At 37.9% G+C, this 22,473-nt stretch overlaps 1 protein-coding gene across 2 annotated transcripts in view; it reads right to left on the bottom strand.

The window, feature by feature from the left end:
• Window positions 1-21,782, bottom strand: part of Bicc1 (BicC family RNA binding protein 1) — a 274,950-nt gene extending 253,168 nt beyond the window's left edge. The window contains exon 1 of one of the 2 annotated variants that reach the window (XM_076834425.1): window positions 21,593-21,782. In XM_076834425.1, the coding sequence (XP_076690540.1) occupies window positions 21,593-21,782 (190 nt within the window). The remainder of the gene's footprint in view (window positions 1-21,592) is intronic. The other variant, XM_076834426.1, reaches the window with a different exon arrangement.
• Window positions 21,783-22,473: the final 691 nt, after the last annotated feature.

Below are 22,473 nucleotides of genomic sequence, written 5' to 3'. Positions count from 1 at the left end.
AGAAATCCAACTTATTTTTGTTTGTTGAATTTGTATCTTTTAACTTTGCTGAATTTTTCTATTAGTTCTCACAGTGTGTGGAATCTTTAGGGACTCCTAAATACAAGATTATCTCAATTGCAAACCAAGATTATCAAAGATCATTTGACAATAGAGGTGATATTTTCTTTATGGAATGTCACTTCTTCTCCTGTTTGATGCTTTCTGTATTTTTTTTCTTACCTGATTGCTCTATCTAGGATTTTCAGTACTATGCTAAGCAAAAAAGTAAAAGAGGGCAACCTTACCTTTATCCTGGTCTTAGATGGAAAGCATTCAGTATTTCACCACTGAGAATGATGTTAAGATGTGAGGTTTTCACATATGGTCTTTATTATAATCAGTTAGTTCCCCTCTAACTGCTAGTTCCTTGAGTTTTTATCATGAAAGGTACTGAATTTTCTTAAATGATTTTTTCACATCAACTTAGATGATGTGTGTTGTTTGTCCTTTTGTTCAGATGCCAGTATTACATTGATTTTCATATTAAATTATCCCTGTACTTTCACAATTTGTAACTTTTTCAATGTGTTGTTATTAAGTTTGCTAAAATATTATATCAAAATTCATCTGGGATACTGGTCCATAGTTTTCTCTTCTTGCAATATTTTTCTGATTCTGGTATTAGGGTAATGCTATCATTATAAAATAAATCTGCAAGTGTTTCTTTCTTTTCATTTTTTTGGAAGACTATGAGGATTAGTGTCATGTTTGGGAGCACTCTTTAGTAAAGCCATGCAGTCTTGAGTCTTCTTTGTTGAGATTTTTATTAGTGATTCAACTCTGTAACAGTTATAGATCTGCTCAAATATTTTATTTCTTCATAATTCAGTCTTGGTAGAATGTTTCTAGAAAGTCATCAGTTTTTTCAAGGTTACACAATTTGTTGGCATAAAATTGTTCATGGTAGTCATCGGTTGTAATGTCTCCCCTTTGGTGTCTGATTTTTGTGTGTCTTTTTTCAGCTAAGCCTTGCTAAGAAATTTTTGATTTTGTTATCTTTTAAAAGAACAAACTCTTGGTTTCTTTGTGGTTTTTTTCTTTCCTATTCATACTGCATTTATGCTTTCAACTTTATTTTCTTTCTTCATCCTGCTACTTTAGTTATATTTGTTCTTCTTTTTCTAGTTCTTCCAGGTATAAAGTTAGGCTGTTGATTGGAAATCTTCCATTTTTTGTAATGTAGGTGTTTACTGCTGTAAAATTCCCCCAAACGTTGCTTTTTCTGTATCCTATTACCTTTGTTAATTGTTCTCTATGTCTTACAGCTATTTTATCCCTATTTTCCTCTCTCGTAGTTTTTCTTTATATTTTATTGAGTTTTTGCAGTAATACGCTTTGATTCCATTCCCATTTTCTTTGTGACTTTTTTTTAATTGGTTTTATTGTTTAAATACATGACAGTGGAATGCATCACAATTCTTATTACACATATAGAACAATTTTTCATACCTCTGTTTGTACAGAAAGTATGCTGACACTAATTCATGTCTTCATACATGTACTTCGGATAATGATGTCCATCACATTCCACCATCCTGCTAATCCCCTGCCTCCTCCCTTCCCCTCCCACCCCTCTGCCCTATCTAGAGTTCATCTATTCCTCCCATGCTCCCCCTCCCTACCCCACTATGAGTCACCCTCCTTATATCAGAGAAAACATTTGGCATTTGTTTTTTGGGGATTGGCTAACTTCACTTAGCATTATCTTCTCCAACGCCATCCATTTACCTGCAAATGACATGATTTTTTTCTCTTCTATTGCTGAGTAAAATTCCATTGTGTATATATGCCACATTTTTTTTATCCATTCATCCACTGAACAACAGCATCTAGGTTGGCTCCACAGTTTAGCTATTGTGAATTTTGCTGCTATAAACATTGATGTGGTTGTGTCCCTGTAGTATGCTGATTTTAAATCCTTTGGGTATAGTCCAAGGAGAGGGATAACTAGGTCAAATGGTGGTTCCATTCCCAGATTTCCAAGGAATCTCCATACTGCTTTCCATATTGGCTGGACCAATTTGCAGTCCCACCAGCAATGTATGAGTGTGCCTTTTTCCCCACATCCTTGCCAACACTTATTGTTGTTTGTCTTCATAATAGCTGCCATTCTGCCTGGAGTGAGATGAAATCTTAGAGTGGTTCTGATTTGCATTTCTCTAATTGCTAGAGATGATGAACATTTTTTTGTATATTTGTTGATTGATTGTATATCATCTTCTGAGAAGTGTCTGTTCATGTCCTTGGCCCATTTATTGATTAAGTTATTTGGTTTTTTTGGCCTTTAGCTTTTTGAGTTCTTTATATACCCTAGAGATTAGTGCTCTATCTGATGTGTGAGGGGTAAAAATTTGTTCCCAAAATGTAGGCTCTCTATTCACCTCACAGATTGTTTCTTTTGCCGAGAAGAAACTTTTTAGTTTGAGTCCATCCCATTTATTGATTCTTGATTTTAATTCTTGTGCCACAGGATTCTAATTAAGGAAGTTGGGGCCTAATCCCACATGATAGAGATTAGGATCTACCTTTTCTTCTATTAAACACAGGTCTCTGGTTGTATTCCGAAGTCCTTGATCCATTTTGATTTGAGTTTTGTGCATGGTGAGAGATAGGGGTTTAATTTCATTTTGTTGCATATGGATTTCCAGTTTTTCAAACACCATTTGTTGAAGAGGCTATCTTTTCTCCATTGCATGTTTTTGGCATCTTTGTGACTCTATAGGTATTTTCTTTACCAGAGAGCTTCCTATTTCCATATGCTTTCATGTTCTTATCTCACATTCCCTTGTTTCCACTTGAAGGACTCTTTTATCAATTCTTACAAAGCAAGTCTAGTCATTATGAACTCTTCAGTTTTTGTTTATCCAGGAAGGTCATGACTTACTTCTTAATTTTTTAAAATATTTTTTAGTTGTAGATGAATACAATATTCATCTACAATATTCATCTATCTATTTGTTTATTTTTAGGTGGTGCCAGGGATCGAACCCAGTGCCTCACGCATGCTATGCAAGCTCTCTCCACCACTGAGACAGAACCTCGCCCCTTACTCTTCATTTTTATTTATTGGTTGTTCAAAACATTACAAAGCTCTTGACATATCATATTTCATACATTAGATTCAAGTGGGTTATGAACTCCCATTTTTACCCCAAATACAGATTGCAGAATCACATCGGTTACACATCCACATTTTTGCATAATGCCCTATTAGTAACTGTTGTATTCTGCTGCCTTTCCTATCCTCTACTATCCCCCCTCCCCTCCCCTCCCCTCCCATCTTCTCTCTCTACCCCATCTGCAGTAATTTAATTCTCTCCCTTGTTTTTTTTTCCCTTTCCCCTCACAACCTCTTATATGTAATTTTGTATAAAAATGAGGGTCTCCTTCCATTTCCATGCAATTTCCCTTCTCTCTCCCTTTCCCTCCCACCTCATGTCTCTGTTTAATGTTAATCTTTTCCTCATGCTCTTCCTCCCTGCTCTGTTCTTAGTTGCTCTCACTATATCAAAGAAGACATTTGGCATTTGTTTTTTAGGGATTGGCTAGCTTCACTTAGCATAATCTGCTCTAATGCCATCCATTTCCCTGCAAATTCCATGAGTTTGTCATTTTTTAGTACTGCGTAATACTCCATGGTGTATAAATGCCACATTTTTTTTTATCCATTCATCTATTGAAGGGCATCTGGGTTGGTTCCACAGTCTAGCTATTGTGAATTGTGCTGCTATGAACATCGATGTGGCAGTATCCCTGTAGTACGCTCTTTTAAGGTCTTCAGGGAATAGTCCGAGAAGGGCAAAAGCTGGGTCAAATGGTGGTTCCATTCCCAGCTTTCCCAGGAATCTCCATACAGCTTTCCAAATTGGCTGCACCAATTTGCAGTCCCACCAGCAATGTACAAGTGTACCCTTTTCCCCACATCCTTGCCAACACTTGTTGTTGTTTGACTTCATAATGGCTGCCAATCTTACTGGAATGAGATGGTATCTTAGGGTGGTTTTGATTTGCATTTCTCTGACTGCTAGAGATGGTGAGCATTTTTTCATGTACTTGTTGATTGATTGTATGTCCTCCTCTGAGAAGTGTCTGTTCAGGTCTTTGGCCCATTTGTTGATTGGGTTATTTGTTATCTTATTGTTTAATTTTTTTAGTTCTTTGTATACTCTGGATATTAGGGCTCTATCTGAAGTGTGAGGAGTAAAAATTTGTTCCCAGGATGTAGGCTCCCTATTTACCTCTCTTATTGTTTCTCTTGCTGAGAAAAAACTTTTTAGTTTGAGTAAGTCCCATTTGTTGATTCTAGTTATTAACTCTTGTGCTATGGGCGTCCTATTAAGGAATTTGGAGCCTGAACTCACAATATGTAGATTGGAGCCAACTTTTTCTTCTATCAGGCACAGAGTCTCTGATTTGATATCAAGCTCTTTGATCCCCATTTTGAGTTAACTTTTGTGCATGGCAAGAGAAAGGGATTCAGTTTCATTTTGTTGCATATGGATTTCCAATTTTCCCAACACCATTTGTTGAAGATGCTATCCTTTTTCCATTGCATGCTTTTAGCCCCTTTATCGAATATAAGAAAGTTGTAGTTTTGTGGATTGGCCTCTGTGTCCTCTATTCTGTACCATTGGTCCACCTGCCTGTTTTGGTACCAGTACCATGCTGTTTTTGTTACTATTGCTCTGTAGTACAGTTTGAAATCTGGTACCGCTAAGCCACCTGATTCACCCTTCCTGCTTAGAATTGTTTTTGTTATTCTGGGTCTTTTGTTTTTCCATATGAATTTCATGATTGCTTTCTCTATTTCTACAAGAAATGCCGTTGGGATTTTGATTGGCATTGCATTAAACCTATAGAGAACTTTGGGTAATATCGCCATTTTGATGATGTTAGTTCTGCCTATCCATGAACAGGGTATATTTTTCCATCTTCTAAGGTCTTTTTCTATTTCTCTCTTTAGGGTTCTGTAGTTTTCATTATATAAATCTTTCACCTCTTTTGTTAGGTTGATTCCTAAGTATTTTATTTTTTTTGAGGGTATTGTGAATGGGGTGGTTGTCCTCATTTCCATTTCAGAAGATTTGTCACTGATATACAGGAATGCCTTTGATTTATGCGTGTTGATTTTATATCCTGCCACTTTGCTGAATTCATTCATTAGCTCTAGTAGTTTCTTTGTAGACCCTTTTGAGTCTGTTAGATATAGTATCATATCATCCGCAAATAGTGATAATTTAAGTTCTTCTTTTCCTATTTTTATGCCTTTAATTTCTTTGGTCTAATTGCTCTGGCTAGTATTTCGAGAACTAAATTGAATAGAAGTGGTGAGAGAGGGCATCCCTCTCTTGTTCCAGTTTTTAGAGGGAATGCCTTCAGTTTTTCTCCATTCAGGATGATGCTAGCCTGAAGTTTAGCATATATAGCTTTTACAATGTTGAGGTAAGTTCCTTTTATCCCTAGTTTTTCTAGCATGTTGAACATAAAGGGATGCTGTATTTTGTCAAATGCTTTTTCTGCATCTGTGGTTCTTATCTTTAAGTCTATTGATGTGGTGAATAACATTTATTGATTTCCATATATTGAACCAGCCTTACTCTTGAAAGATGATTTTGCTTTGTGTGCTACATTTTTGAAAGATGATTTTGCTTTGTGTGCTACTCTTAGGTGGTAGTTTGTTTTCTTTGGACCTTTTAACGTATCATCCCACTTCATTCTGTCTTGTGATGATTTTGCTGAGAAATCTATTGATACTGTTATAGAATTCCCTGTTCACAATGAATTGCTTTTCTCTTGCGGTTTTCAAGATTCTCTTTGACAGGTTTATAATAATGTGTTTTAATATAGATTTCTTTGGTTTCATCATAGTTTCAGTTCTCTGAGCTTTTTGAATTTGGATACCCATTTCCCTCTCAGATTTGGAAGTTACAGCCATTATAACTTCATATATGCTCTTTTCCTCATTCTTTCTATCTTCTTCTGAATTTCCATAACACATATAAAGTACTGTTCCACCTGATGGTGTCTCATAAGTCCCTTAGACTTTGTTTTTGGATTTTCTTTTTCTTTTTTTACCTCTAACATACACAGTCATGAACCATTTAACAACAGGAGTGCTCTCTGAGAAATGCATTGTTAAAAATTGTGTCATTTTGCAAACATCTTAGAGTGTACTTATATAAACAAGATAGTATAGATGAATCACTCAAATTGGCCTCTTATGCAATCAAGAGACATGGTAAATGTGTCAGCATAACACAACATACCATTTTATAGTAAATTTTTTATAAATAGAAGAAATATTCTCTAAAACAATGATTAAATGCATAGTATATTAAGTACATATGCCAGTAATATGGTTGTTTATTATCAATATCAAGGATCATGTACTATACATAATTATATGTGCAATACTTCTTTTTTTAATCTTTTTATTTGTTCTAATTAGGTATACATGAAAGTAGAATGCATTTTGACAGATCATACATAAATGGAGTATAACTACCTCATTCTTCTGGTTGTATACAATGTAGAATCATACCAGTCACACAGTCAAATATGCACATAGGGCAATAATGACCAATTCATTCTATTATCCTTCTTATCTACAACCTTCCCCCTCCTTTCACTTCCCTCTGCCTAATCCAAAGTAACTCTAGTCTTTCCTAGCACCCCCCGCTTATTGTGAACTAGTGTCCAAATATCACAGAAAACATTTGGCATTTGGTTTTGGGGGGATTAACTTATTTCATTTAGCATGATGTTCTCCAGATCCATCCATTTACCTGCAAATGCCATCATTTAATTCTTTTTTGAGGCTGAGTAATATTTCATTGTGTATATATACCACATTTTCTTTATCCATTCATCTGTTGAAGGACACCAAGGTTGGTTCCATAGTTTAGCTCCTGTGAGTTAAGCTGCTATTAACATTGATGTGGCCGGATCACTGTAGTATTCTATACTTCTATACAATTAACACAACAGGTTTGTTTACACTATCATTGCCAACTACATGTGAGTAATATGTTGCTCTACAATGTTGCAACAGCTACAACATCACTAGGCAAGAGGAATTTTTCAGGTCCCCCATAATTCCGTGTATCCAGCATTGTATATGTCACCTGTCACTGACTAAAACATTGTTTCACGTGACTAATTTCAAATAACCTGTCTTCCACTTCACTTACTTTCTTCACTTGTCTTTCTTCTGCTTACTTGTTGATTCCCAAGTCAGTTTTTCTATTCTATATTGTATCCACAGTTTCAGAATTTGTTTGCTTCTATTTTATATTTTCTATCTCATTGTTGATACTACTTTTTCCAAATTTTTATTGGTGCATTGTAATTATATATAATGATGGGCTCTGTTGTTAAATGTCCACATATGCACATGACATAACAATATAATCTAGCCAATATTGTTCTCCAATATTTCCCTATTGATATTAATTTTCTTTATGCATAGTTTCATTGTCTATTTTCCCTTGTAGTAAACTGAGCTAATGTGTTTTTGTTTTTGTTTTGTTTGTTTTGTTTTGTCTTTGATAATTATTTGGTAAGCAATTCACAGAGCTCTGTTCCTTTAGATTAATTTCTGGAGATTTTTTTTTGTTCCTTTAATTGGGCTGTGTTTCCCTGTTTCTTCATGCAACTTATTATTTTTGTTTTGCTTTTTATGTCTGAAAAAAAAAAAACAACTCCTGCCAGACTTTCACATGGGCTTTGTGTGGAGAAAGACATTCACCAACCAGCCCAGTTAGAGATTCTGGGAGACTTACAAACCTTTTAGAGGAATGTGTCTTTTCTAAGATTATGTGTGTAATTTCAGACAGGTTTTCCAGTTTCTTTTATAAGAACTTGCAGATTTTTGCTCCCTCTGGTGTCTATCTGCAGTACTACAGGTTATTTGGCACTGAATCCCCTGAGCTTTCTTTTGTTCTCAAGCACCACTAGATATCCAAAGTATGCCAGTTCCTCCAAGTCAGGCAAGACAGAAACTGGTCTCTTGGGTAGTTCAAAAAGTCAGAACACTGAATAGAGAAACCACACATTGTGCCTGTCTTCTCAATCATAAACTGTGTTTGCTTGGGAGAGGGACTGACCCAAATAGAGTGAAACAACTTTCTTTTACCTATTTCAATGCTGCAGCACTTAGTTTTTAGTTTTCCTGGAGCACCGTGATTCTGTGACTGATTTCTGGCATTGTCGTAGTCTTCTCTGGTTCATAAATTGTTTCATTTGTGGAGGGAGGGCCTCCTATTCCTCCAACTTGTTGACTACAAATAGGTTTGTTTATGTAATATCATAAAGTTTACTCAACTGTAGTCATCCACCTTTCTGAATTTTTTAATTTAAAATATATAAAAAACACTGACTGGACCCACATTTTCTTTACCATCTCACCCCTCTACTGTGCTTCATCTTTGATTCCAATCAAGATACAGCAAGAGCTCCACCTAGGTAACAAACCTCTTTGTGCTGACAGTGCCTCAAGCTTACACCAGAGGTGCTTTTCACTTCTTTCCCTGGGAACTTGGATGCTTCTGGAGGCCAGTTGGTCTCAAATGTATGTAACCTAGAAATGCAGGGAAGGTAGTTTCCATGAGGCCAAACCTCAAATCTCCTCAAAGAGGAAGGTGACAGACATATATCTACCTTTTTAATCCCTTAGGTGGATGGATTAAGGACATAGCCCTTGGGATACCAGAGGTAGCAGACACCCACATCAGTAACAAAATAAATAGTGCATCATTGAATTGACTTTGCCTTCTTCCTATTTGACTCTTCTTGTTCTGTTATTGCATTTATGGATGGAGGTAGGTGACCCCAAGGTAAAATGCGCATTGAGTAAGTATGGCCTTGCTCTATGGTATTTTTGTTTTTGTTTTTGTTTTCTGTTAAGAAGTGCAAGTAGGGAGCACTGGAGATGTGGTTCAGCAGTAGAGTGTTTGCCTGGTATGCCTCAGGCCCTAGGTTCGATCCCCAGTACCATAAAAAAAAAAAAAAAAAAAGAGGAGGAGGAGGAAGGGTGCAAGTAGCTTTCTTCTTTCATGAGGTTGTATTCCTTTTAAAGATAAATGGCCTCCTTCACATCTATAGTCCCGTAATATACACTCAAGATTTTTTCCAACAACTTCTCATTGTACACAGCCTCGCTATTCCCAAATGATTTTTGAGAAGACAATTTTTACAAGCTCAAAAGCTAGTCATTTATGCAGAATTTCTGTTAAATTAAAATCAATTTTTATAATGTTTTGTTGCCAAATCCTAATTGTCTTGACTTGGTCAAATATAATTTACATAGATAATACATCCCAGATGTCCATTCACTAATGGTAAATGTAGATTTAAGACAGTATTTCTGTTTCGATGACAATATGAGTACCAACCACATTTTACTAAATTATCAAAATGTTACAGATCTGTGATAATATTGGGTCTCCCTTTCCTATATAAAAAATTAATTTAAAAAATATCCCTCAAAGTAAAATAAACATTTCTTTACATGATTCCTCCTGTAGCAGCTAATTTCAACATGTAATTTTCTTACTTTTTAAAATTAAAACATTCCAATTAAGCAATTGAAAAAACAATAAAATCTTGCCAAAATATTGACTGTGCTTTAAATAATTCCAAAAAAGCTCAGAATACAATAAAAGATCAAATCAAAAAATGTAGACAATACAAGCTAAGTGGTCTTCCATGAAAGGTAGGGGAAATATTGTGTTAGTGTTCAATACTTAATCAATTAAAGGAATTCTGAAAATACCTGAAATTTGGACACATAGATGTCTTTTTGTTGTTGTTGTTCTTTTTTAGATATACATGACAGTAGAGTGTATTTTGACATACGATACATCCATGGAGTATAACGTTATTTTTAATTAGCATTTTGTTCTACTAAATATTATTTCATTTCCATGCTGTGTAACTCTAGCAGTTTAGCTGCCATATAAATCCTGGCACAAGAAGGTTGATAACTGGACATGCTGGCAGAGGACAAGGAAAAAGTGACAAAAAGATGCTACTTGGGGAAGCATACAAACTCTGCTGTTCCTCTAGCACAGGACGTCAACACCAACAAGTGTCAACTGTGGTTGACATTGTAACCCCTGCTCAATTATTATGGAAAAATCTTACCTGGGCTAACATCCACCATTTAGAATTCAGGGTGCTGCAAACTGACCGCCAAAATGTCAGAAAACAGCCTGTGGTTAGCCCTCCTGCCAGTTCTTGCTCTTCCACAGCCAAGACACTCCCAACTATCAGCACTTGACCAGCTTCCCCATCCACAGGGAAAGCTCCTGTGTAGGGACACAGCAAGACAAAGTCCTGCCCAAACCACTCACGTACATAGAAGTGCGTCAGCCTCCAACATGGCTATATTACATACTGAGCAAACGATTTGGAATATGAGAGCTGGAAGAGATTATTAAAGGGCTTCTAATCCAAAGCCTTACAAAGCTGTCCCAGGTAAAAGTGTCAGTGGCATGAGTGAATCATGAACTCAAGTCCCCTGACTTGTGGTCAATCACTCTACTGAGACAAGTAGGTTATTTCCTTCTAACTCAGAATAACTCAATAACGATCCCAGTACAGAGAACAAACTGACTTTTATAAAAGACTTCTCTCATTTGGGGGAGTGGATTATCTCACTGAGATACTTTAAAATCACATTTAAGCAAATATTCGAAGATGTTATGCCAAGAACAAGATCATCCAATGTCTGCAGCTAAAAAAAAAAATTGAAAGTTATATAAAGCTTGACAAACTTCAATTTTAACACTAATCCAGATCAAATACAGATATAAATTATTTAGTATTAACCTCACTTGAACTGTTTTGCATTCAAAATGCCACACTAATGTGCTATCATTAATAGTATAACATTCTACGTATTCCCTACACTAAGGATGAACAAAGACCATCTTGCACATGGAGAACTGCTCTACCTTAATTACAAGGCAGAACTGTTTGGTATTTCATAAGGCCAAGTACATGCCTTAGCTTTAAAGTTCCATTCTATGGGGTCAATGCTAGGTCCACTAGACCAAAATTGGACAAAGGTTTTAATCCAGACCTATCACGGGTCATTTATTCTATAAACACAGTCCAGCTATTTCACAGCATTGGGTTAGATACTGGAGAAAAATACAAGATGAATTTGAAAAACACAGATCACTTACAGGGCTCCAATTTTAAGCCAACTTTATAAACATTATCATATAATCTTCACAATAACCCTGGAGAGAGGTATTATTATCTCCAGTTCACAAAGGGAGAAAATAAGAAAATTTAAACAAACCTAGTAGAAGGCAGAGCCTTAGAATGTCTATCTTCTCACTGAGAATTCTAATGCATCCTTCTGTCTACCATCAGGATCCTCTGCATTTTGGCAGGGGACATAAGAAGCAGTGTTCCCCCTGAACTCAGAACAGTTGTCTCTACACATGCACTGCAGCCCCATCCTATGATGTAGATGTAGAGCCTAAACTCTACAACAATGCTAAAAGGACACTGGTGTCTAGATCCAATCAGAATTTTTTAAAAAGGTGAGGGGGGTCCAAACTTAATAAGTTTAAAGCTTTTCCCAAAAGCATCTGCATTTCGTGGGTTGTGTTCTGAGATACTGAACAGGCATAAAGCACCAGGAAGAGAAACTCACACATATTAGGTGCTTGTTAAAAGTTAGCTGCTATGTCAAAATTCCCATCATTCTTCAACACCCAATTCTCCAAACATTTTTTTGTCAACATATAGCTCCAAAGGGGAAAAGAGGTATGTAACTATGTTCACTATAAGATAGTCCACAGTTGTAAGAAATAATTTTAGATCCAATGTATTATTATTCAACCGTAAAATATTATTTCTGTAAACTACTTAGAAATACAAAAAAAATTTAATAGAGTAAATCAAAATGCTGGCTTAAAAATAGTAGTTAATGCCACACAAAAGCAATTATATGAACTCTATGCAAATAACCCAAGGACTATATTTTAAGGCAGAAAAATGAGATTACAAATGATTATTATCCTTTTTTAAAAAAGTTCTCTTCATATCACTTTTTAAATGCCTAGAATAAAAAGTGTGTGCTTTCTTATTGTTTTATGAAATATTAACTAGTTGTCTATTATTCCTAACTTAATGGGACTGTCTAAGAAAACTGAATGCATTCTGGGTCTACAGTCCAATAATAAAGACACTATATCCCCTTCATGAGAATATAGATAGGTTTGTGTCATTCCCAAACCCATACAATAATCTACTACAAACAACATGCAGTGATAAATTATGTTCCTGGACTAAAATGCTTCAAGATGGTATGAGAACATGAAAAAAGAACTAGTTTCAAGGATAAAGGGAATCAAAGAAAGAAAAGAATATAAGTCTTCTTAACTTCAATTATCTGACCTTCCTCTAACCACCTAACAACACATCTCAGTGTGGTCCTGGGACCACCTACATCAAACTTAACATGAGTCTTTCCAAAATGCAGACCTCTGCCACCACTTGCAACAGCACCCTCAGACAGAGAGTCTGGGCTCTCTGAGAGAGGTCCACAGTTTGCCTTGTTAAGCCAACTACCCAGGTGGTTTTCATGCACATGATTTTTAAGAACTATTGATCCACAGGCATGCTAATCAGAAGAAAGAGACTTACTTAAATTTTTCAGTGAAAAAAAAAAAAGCAAAGCAGAATTCTAACCCTATATTGTTAATTTAGTTGTTTCCTAATATCTCATAACTGCCTGCTCAAACAAGCCAGATATAAGAAGCAGATATCCTACAAATCTGCTGTCCATTTTTCCTAACCTGAAAACCTTCCTAGAAAATAATTTTGCAAAATTGATCAAGAGCCTTAAGATGTCCGTGCCCTTTTAACATGGCTCTCCGGGGCAGCCCCAGCAGCCAACCTACTAGTCCCTGCTGAGAAGTGGGAGCAGTGGAGCAGGAAGTGGCTGCCCATGGCCCTTAGGCACAGTCTACTCAGTGGAGCCTGCCTGGGCACGGGAACAGACACCTGCACTGCAGCCCCATCCTATGACCTCAAACTCCCACTTCCTGATCTGTGGAGAAAAAATGAAAGCAGGGCAGACCTGAATGGAAGTTGGGACTGGAGAATTGACCACATTAGTACATTTCCATCATAAAATTGGACCAACAGTGTTAGTACATTTCCAAACATATCTAGTAGGTACTTCTTCCAAATCCTAATTAGCATAAATTTGGACCAATCACAGTGACCCAAGTGCTATATAAAGCCCTAAACTAGCACAGTTTCATGGAGAAAACTTGCTATCAGGTCCCTTCTTGCACTGCAGTAGTTCTATTCCTGTTTCTAATCTCAATAAATCGTACTCTTACACTTACTCTTCCTGGTCTGTGGATTTCATTCTTCGAATTTATGAAACAAGAACCCAAAAGGAAGAGGACATTGACAGTGAGCTGCTGGGGTCTGCCAACATTAAGAGCAGCAACACTTCGGGGCTTCAGAGACCTGCACCTTACACAGACCTCACCTGCCAGCAGAAGTAGAGAAACTCCAGTCTCATTTGCTAGCAGAAGCACAGAATCAAGTTTCGCCTCAAAACTCCAGTTTCATTTTGATCCAAAATATTTTACTAGTAAGAATTTTTCCTATTCAAATAACCAATGATACATGAAAGGCTTTTTAGGCAAAGTGTTTGGGGCACCGTATTAGTATTCAATACTGCCATTCCTTGAGTACCTGCTCCATAGCTGGCACTTATGGATTCTTTGTGTACATTATTTCTAGCCCAGCCATGATCTAGAAGACACTTATATACCAATTTTAGAGATGAGGACACTGAGGCTCAAAGAAGTTATTGATTTGTCCCGGGCCACATGGCTAATAAATGATAAAGCCAGGATCTAAGCCCTGAGCAGTATGAATATAAACATTTGGTTCTTCCCACTATCTGGCCAACTAAAAGTCTTCTTATGTTGTTATAACATTAAACAAAGTGCATGTCAAGGGAATTATGTAGATATTTAAAACCATGTTCTTCAATAATCTTTAATGAAACAGAAAATACCTATAGTAGAATACTAAGTGAAACAGAGGAGTTATGATCAGAGTACAGAATTAAAGTCACACAAAGGTAAGGACCATATTTATCTTGGTTTCACCTGCATCTCCAAAACTTAACACTGCACCTGACATACAGTAGGAACTCATTATGTCCTGCAAAAATATATTATATGTGAGCATATTTTTAAAGATCAGGAAAATTTTTCACAAAATAACATCATGGGTTATGGCTAGATTTTGGACTTCAGGATGACTTTTGGTTTGTTGTTGTTGTTGTTACTGTTGTTGTTGTTTGTTTGATTTGTTTTGTTTACATTCATAAAAGTGAATTTTCAAGTACTGTTTAATAAGTATTACTTTTCAAATCATTGAAATAAAAGCAATGGCTAATTTTCAAATTCTACTGCTAGTCTCTTTTCTATTCAAGAAATGAAGTTAAAGTCCATATTAAGCTCAATATGCAGATTAATATATGATTGTCTTTCTCACTGTGACGAGAGAAACTACATTACAGCTAAAAAGGGAGCATTATTCTTTCATATGCCAACCTCATAAATGGGAAAAGAATTTAATACTACATATATAAATGCTTTCATCACCTACAGTTATTAGTGGATTCATATTTTAGGGATATACAAATGCATAACATCCACAAAGTGTTTCTCTTGATGGTTTTAACACGCTGTCCTAAACACTAATACCAAAGGATTAAAAAAAAATCAAATGCGTTGGCTCTTGAAACATAACAACAAAAGTTACTTGCCAAGGTCATCTCCACACACTGAAAAAGCCATTAAAATTAGTATTAAAATCATGCCTCATCTGTGGTGGTTTATTAAGCATTTTACATAAATGCATATATATGTATGGTTACTGTCACCTCATGCATTGTTCAGTGAGAGCTCTATCTTAACATGAATGATATAAACTCAGAATACTTTATTGGCTCATGATTCTAGACAGTTTCAAATAGCAAAGCATGGCACAAACTTGATAATAATTCCATCAAAGTGCCTGAAAAATGACTTCATCTCCTGAACAAACTCTGGCTTTGTTGGCCGGATTACACTAGAGTGATCAATCTATATAAAGCCAAAAGAGCAGGAGCTCAAACTATACTCGAAACAGTTACTACCAAAAGAAACTGGAGATGGGTAGCAGAAAGAGAGGATATCTTAGGAAGAAAGAGATCTTAGAGTTTATGTTGTGTTATGTAATTTTTTGATAGGGAAAAAACATTTGATGTGGACAAAACAATGAAGATAAAAAAGATATTTCCAAGGCACATGTTTAGCAAACAACAATAACAAAAAAAAAACACAACAATAATTTCAGTTTTCAGCTTTAGATGATCAAGGGTGTTTCCAACAATAATTTCAATTCTCAGTGGATCTAGGTCCTGTTGATAAAAGGAATAATAAGGTGAAAACAGCTTTAGATGATCCAAGGGTGTTTCCTCTGTTTACACCTGGATTGTGTTTAGAAGAAAGTTCCATCTATGTATGATTACCAGAAAATCTAAATTGGTAAGGATTGACAGGACAGGCCAAAGTCTCCAAAACAGATAAACTTGGGCTTCAGTCACACTTGGAATCTGGGGTCACAAGGCTCCTCTGCTCTGCCCACTGTGTCAAAGCTATAAAATCAAACATCCAGCATCCACCCTGACCCCATTCTTGCTTGCCCACTTCAACTAGAGGGTTGGAAAAGACACACTGCCAGAGTCTCTTGCAGCAAACAATGACCAAAGAAGTAAATATATAATAACTTCCAGGAGAAGAGAATTCTTTGTCATATGGAAAGAAAAAAAATCTTGAAAAGAGAATTATTTTTGTTTTCCCCCTTTTCCCCTCACAGATCACAGATGTGTACCTCTGGACATAACCAAAACCACATTGCACAAATGAGGCCAAAAGCCACAGGCTAAAGATAATGAAACTGAGAAGGAGAAGAGATGCCAGGCACCTTCATGCCCTTGAGCAGCTGTCAAGGCCTGCACCCCTTAACCCCGGACTTCTTGTGAAGTGAGGATGGTACACTCCTGGGTTGTGTCACCCACTCCATGTTAGGCTTTCTCTTAGTCACAGCCAAATACATTCCTGTCTATAAAAGTCATCAATGCAACAAACCTCTCTAGCTATGTTTGAATGATCAATGATCAACTTAACCAAAACCTCACGAGTCTTCCCAGATAAGATTTACTGAGTATGCACAATTACCAAGTGCTCACTCTGTGCCCATGAGCCCAGATCACATCTTCACAGGCCTCCACCAGTGGCAAAGTGAGAACCTCATTCCAGGCAGGCATGCAGGCAGCTCCTAAGATTTTTACTGCCAAGCTACATAATGTCCGATGTGTTTTTTCAATTAGTCTATAAAGCACTTTACCTTTCAATTCTGCTCTGGGACTCAACTTCAATTGCCCTAACAAACTGATTTTTTTTTTTAAAGGAAGACTTTCATTTAATAATAAATCAAGCACTCCTCCACCACCACCACCCCAAATAAAGGATTCAGAGCAATTTTTTAAAAATTAAATAAACTGGCAAGTGTTTGCTTTCTAGTGTTTTGAAATCTTTATCTATCACGTGAGAAAGTGCTGCAGCTCCACTAATGTTTGCTAAGTGTCATGTGCCCAGCCCTGGGATAAACATTCTAATGTGGTGCATTCTCCTGTTCAGTGCTCACATCTCCATATGGTGGGACTATTATTATCCCACTTTCCAGGTGAGCAAATAGAACAACTTAGTTCAGAGCAAAGCGTTTTCTTTCAAAAAGATCTTTTGTAGGCACCAATAAATGACTCAAGTTTAGAACAACATATAACTAGAAGAGAGAATGATTGATTTTGCTGCTTGTCTTTAGTAAAAATAGCAAAAGTGAATGACTCAGGACTATTCAAAGAATGAAAGACACTCACAGCAACAACAATCACAACTGAAGAGGGTCAAAAGCCCTCTCATCCTGAGCAAAATCTACAATTCCACAGTCACGACTAGGGAAGCCTACTCAGTTATATATTTAACTATCTTTACAAGGGCTAATCCACTCAACACACTACCAGCTACCAGGGAGACCAATAAAAGTATTTAGACAGCTGTTAATGTTCATTAATCATAAAAATCATTATATTCATTTTCCATGAAATTTGATTTTCATTTTCAGCTTAAGAAAATTATGGTTTATAGTGAATATTGTCATTATAATTACTTTTAAGCACTTCCTATATGGCTAGAACCATGATATTTTACATACATATTTTTCCCCTTAATTGTCACCAACTACTCAGGATGTAAAAGAACTATTGCTAATATCCCCCATTTAGAAATGGGGCTGCATGTAATAAATTTTCCCAAGTTTCCTATTCAAAGGTAACACCAAAATTCAAATCTAGATCTGACCCGGCCCTGTGCACTTAAGCTTGTACTTAATCAAGATCTGACCCAGCTTCATAAAGTTACTTGATTTGTTATTCTTATCGGCTATCCTTGATCAAGCACTAGCTGGAAAGCTCTATTCATTTTAGCTTTACTCTTAATCTTCACTTCCAATACTCTCCCATTTTCAAATATTTCCTCTTCCTATTCCTTTCTGCTTTCTCAACAATATCTAAGAAATTATTATATTTTATCAGACCATATGACAAAAGTTTGCTGCATTAAAGAGATAATATAATTGCTACTCATACTTTTAATCAGTGAGTATGACAACCTCTGTTTTGGTGGCTTGTTCTGCTACTCAAGCAAGCAGTAATAAATGATTCCAGTTCTGCCCAGTATTGTAAAAGTGCAACGTGGTTTCTAAAACCTTCAGCAGCAGTGCAGTTTAAAAACCCACCAGATGTCAATCACCATTCATGTAAATAAGTCACCCCCAACCCTGCTCCTGTGAATGCTCCCTTCTTTCTCTACTGAAACACAAAGCATTGGTAATTATGAAAATGCTTATGCTTCTGAATCTTATGTGGAAATTTTTAATTTGATGGTACACATAATTTTTTATCTTAAAAAAAAAAAGCATTAATACAGAAATTCTGTATTTGCCTCAGTACTTTGGTAAACACCAGGACTATATCTCTGACTCTCTTGACCAATTACTTCCAACTTTTTCCCATACTTTCCTCTCTAACATTTTCCCTCCCATTTTAATATCATAACTCACATTTAATTGTCCTAAATGAGTCAACATTACTATATGACAAGAAACAAGAAATCTAAATTTTGAAGATCAGCATTGAAGAAATTAAAAATGATTTTCCTTTATCACTGAAAAATGCTGTCCATGGTATTCATTTCAAGGCTGACCACACCCATTAAAAACCTAAATTACATTCAGAAGTAAATTCTCATTTAGAAAACCATCGCCTGGGAAAATCAATAAGTGTCATTTAGATTCCAATGAAAATGTCAGACATTCTTCATGGCTGCTCCAAAGTAGTTATTAAATCAAACACACACACACACAAAAAAAAAAAAACTAGTGATTTTTTTTTCCCCCTCCATTTTCGGTCTGGTGGTTTTTATGGGTATCAATTATTTTAGGATTCAATGATCATCCAAGAATGGTATTTCATCTCTTTGACTACTACCCTACTGCCCATATTTTAACCTCATTGAATTTTTGGTCCATTGCGTAGAAGAATTTCTCTACTAATAAAAATACAACCATTAAAGATTAACTTACCCCCAGGACAGTCTTCTGCAAACAAATTCCAAGCATTATAATCACCAATTTACACTCTGAAGACTTAAAGGCCAACAATCTTATTCAGACTTAAAATGGAAAACCCACACATATTTTAAGGCTATTGTAAAAAGAAAAATAGCCAACCCAAATTCACAATAATCAGAAACTCAACCAGACAAATATAACCTTTACTTGCTTGACCCTTTCCAAATGAAAAGTTTTCCGCCCAAAAATAACTAACAAATTTGTTGACTTGCCGGACTTCCTACTATCTTGTTTTCGATTTTGGTTCAGCAATTATGAATTTGCAAAATTCTTCTTTTCCCAGATATTTATAAAGTATATGCTATATCTTATAAGTTGTGGCAGACACTAGAAACCACTTGAATCCATGATGCAATATTTACTATTAAAAATAATAGAAATGGCTGATATATATGAAGCTCTTATGATTTATTATCACTATAACAAATTTTAGTTTAATAGGCATTATCTCTTTCCATTCTCACAAAAGCCTAAGAGAAAGTTCGAATATTAGCCCCATTTTACACATGGGAAAACTGAGGGCAAGGAGAGGTCTAGAAACTTTCCCAATAGTCAATAATCCAGGTCTTAATGATTCTAGTGCTCACACTTGCTATAACCACCTGGTATAAGCAATAAGGCACTTGATTACATTTGGTTTAGGAAACTAGTCATTCCTTGAACAAGGGTGATTCTACATAATTTGATACTGGGAAGTATGCATCATAAAATGTACACTGTGCATTGGGTTCTAGTGTCAAATGTGTTCAAATTTGCATTCATGAAAGTGGTAATTCATTTATAGGTGATTTTGGAAAGTTAATCAAAGTATTATGCTCAAAATCACTAAGTTAATATTTTATTATATATAGGTTGCTGAAGAAATATTAGTTCTATTATCTGTAAAACAAACTATCACTGTAAAGCAATTTTTAACCATTGGACGTCAAAATAACATATCTACAAAGGAGACAGTCTTCAAATTTTAAAAATGCCTCACCCATATTTCATTGTATTCAAAATGAAAATGAACTAACTCAAAAAAAAAAAAACACACTTCTAAAACTGAGATTATACATGTGGGCTTCCTAGAAGGTAACATGACTGCTATTACTTGTCTATGCAAGTTAAAAAGGTAAGCACGATATAACATGAGAAAATTTTATTATTAGAAAAAGGCTAGAAAATTTTCACATAACTTCAAACTCATGGAGAGAACAAACTGGAAATTGTTGAAAAGGATGCATAATATATTGTCTTAATTCAATCCAATATATTTTTACAACATAAATTTAATATTTTTATAATTAAAAATTAGACAAAAAGAACTATGGAACAAATGAAATTACCAAAATGAGTTACTGAAATGTAAGTGAGGCTTTATTTTCCAAAACCACCTGGTAATAGTCTTATTTGAACAGTTTATCACAGGAACAACTCTCTTAGAAAGTTATGTAATTTGAGAGAAAGAGAGACATGAGGCGTATTAGGGATGTTTATCAATAAATATAAGCGACAAGGGAGACAGTTTGTAGCACATCCAAAGACTCCTGCCAAACACTCTTGCTATTTGTTTCCACCGAGTTATTGTTTTGGAAAACATGTTGTTCTCTCTTAAAATAACCTGCTTAATTGTTCTAAAAAGCCACTGGATTACCACCAATGGCTAACTGGCTCCCACACTGCGATATACTGACTGATAAAGTCAAAGTAAGTTATGCATACAGCCACAAAAAGAAAGTTTGGAAAGTTCCAAACCCCCGTGATAAAAGGACACTAGCTACTGAATGAATCTTCACCACCACTGCTTAGTGAGTCTAAAGCCTGGTCCTACCACAAATCTTAACAATGAGAGTCATTCTAACTACCTCATTTCTCTCTTTGGATGTGGGAACTGAGCCACACTAGTGGCTTCGAGTAGGCTAGTAATTAACGTCTTTAAGAAAGGTCAAATTGACCTTGGATTTTAGCGTTCACTCAAATCCTCACATTATAAATCAGAATTTGTCCAGTATAATTACAGCTTTTCTGCCCGGGAAAGTCCCAGAGAAACTAAAGAGTTAAAAAAAAAAAAAAGCCCAAGTTGTGCAAGACAAAGTCAGACACTCATCGCACGGTAAGATTTTTATGAAATGAATGTAACTCATAAGCCTGTTAGGGGATGAACACATACTGTCCTCAAACACAGCGGCACTGCCCGACACAACCCCCGCGCTGTGGCTCTCACCCGACCCCGGCCCCTGACGAAGCAGGGTGGGGGGCGGGGGCGGGAGCTCCCGTCTTAAGCCTTGACATCTGCAGAGCGTTTCCCCCGAGGGAGAGAAGGCCCCTCAGCTGGAGGAAGTGGAGACTGACCAGGGGAGAAGGGGAAACATGCAAGAAGGAAACAAAACCAGAATTCTAGGCGGCCCGGGAGTGAGACGACAGACACGCTCGCTCTGGCGGTCCGAGTGCGTCTGGATGACACAGCCCAGGTGTCGGGGCTCAAGTTGGCGTCCGTCTCCAAAGTCTAGATCACAACTTGGGCGCGCTCGGACGAACACTCGGCCTTCGGCTCTCCTGAGCCCATCAAGTTAGCCAAGGGCCCCGCTGCCTGGGGACCTGAGAGGCGTGGAAGGGTAGGGAGCCCCGCGAGGTCCCCATTCCCGGTGTCCTCCGGCCCGCGGGGGAGGGGGCTGGGAAGCTAAATCGGGTGTGGGCCGGAGTAGCGGGACCTGGGGCGGAGATGTCCGGAAAGGAGTTGGGGGCTCAGCCGGGGAGTCCAAGGACGCGGGGGGATGCCTACCTTGTAACATGGCCTCAAGTTTCTTCCTGTCCACGCGGAAGCGCTCTTCGCTCCACTCGGGGCTGTGCAAGGGCGCTCCGGCGACCAAGTCGTCCTCGGACCCGGGCATGGGCGAATCGGTGCTGCGCTCACTGTTGGAGCCCGGGTCCGACTGTGCCGCCAGGTAGCCGGGCTCGCCCTGGGCGGCCATGGTGGGCGAGGGGCGCTGAGGCTCCGGCTGCTGCCGCCGCCGCCGCTCGGGCTGCGCCGCCGCCTCCACTCGCCGGCCGGGCTGGACTGGGTCCCCGCGCCGCGGCGCTAGCTCGTCCCCCAGCAGCCGCCGACGCTGCCGCCGACGCCGCCACCTCGGAACCCCCGGCGCATCCCAGCCCCGGACGCCGCCCGCCGCCCCGGGTCGCAGCCCGGGTCCCGGGCCAGTGGCTGCGCCGCCCCCTGCCAGCAACGCCCGCGCGGAATGAGCGCGCCGCGCCGCCCGAGCCTCCATCCGCTGGGCCCCCGGCGCCCCTTCCCCGCCCGCCGCCCCGGCAGCCGCGCGCTCATTGGCCCGAGCGGCCCACGGGGAGCCGCGGCGGGCGGGCGGACGCGCGAGCGGACGGCCCCTGGCGCTCACTCACACTCGCGCGCACACACACAGAACACGTACACACTACTTTTTGCGCCTACACATATAATGCCTGCCACGCTCAAGTGCTCTCACAGCTCCTCAAACACTCAACTACAAGCACAGCACATTCTTGAATGCACATATAGTTCCTCATCCACACACTTTACTTACACCCTACCACTTTTCTACACTTACACGTACAAATTCCAGCCCCGTACATACTCTCAAAGTCCTCCTCCAAACAGACATATGCCAAATTGAAGCAATGCATACTCAT

This window comes from Callospermophilus lateralis, chromosome 15 (assembly GCF_048772815.1).
Source record: "Callospermophilus lateralis isolate mCalLat2 chromosome 15, mCalLat2.hap1, whole genome shotgun sequence".
NCBI classification, from domain to species: domain Eukaryota; kingdom Metazoa; phylum Chordata; class Mammalia; order Rodentia; family Sciuridae; genus Callospermophilus; species Callospermophilus lateralis.
Note: the sequence above shows the minus strand (reverse complement) of the source record. Positions and strands in the feature narration are given on the sequence as shown.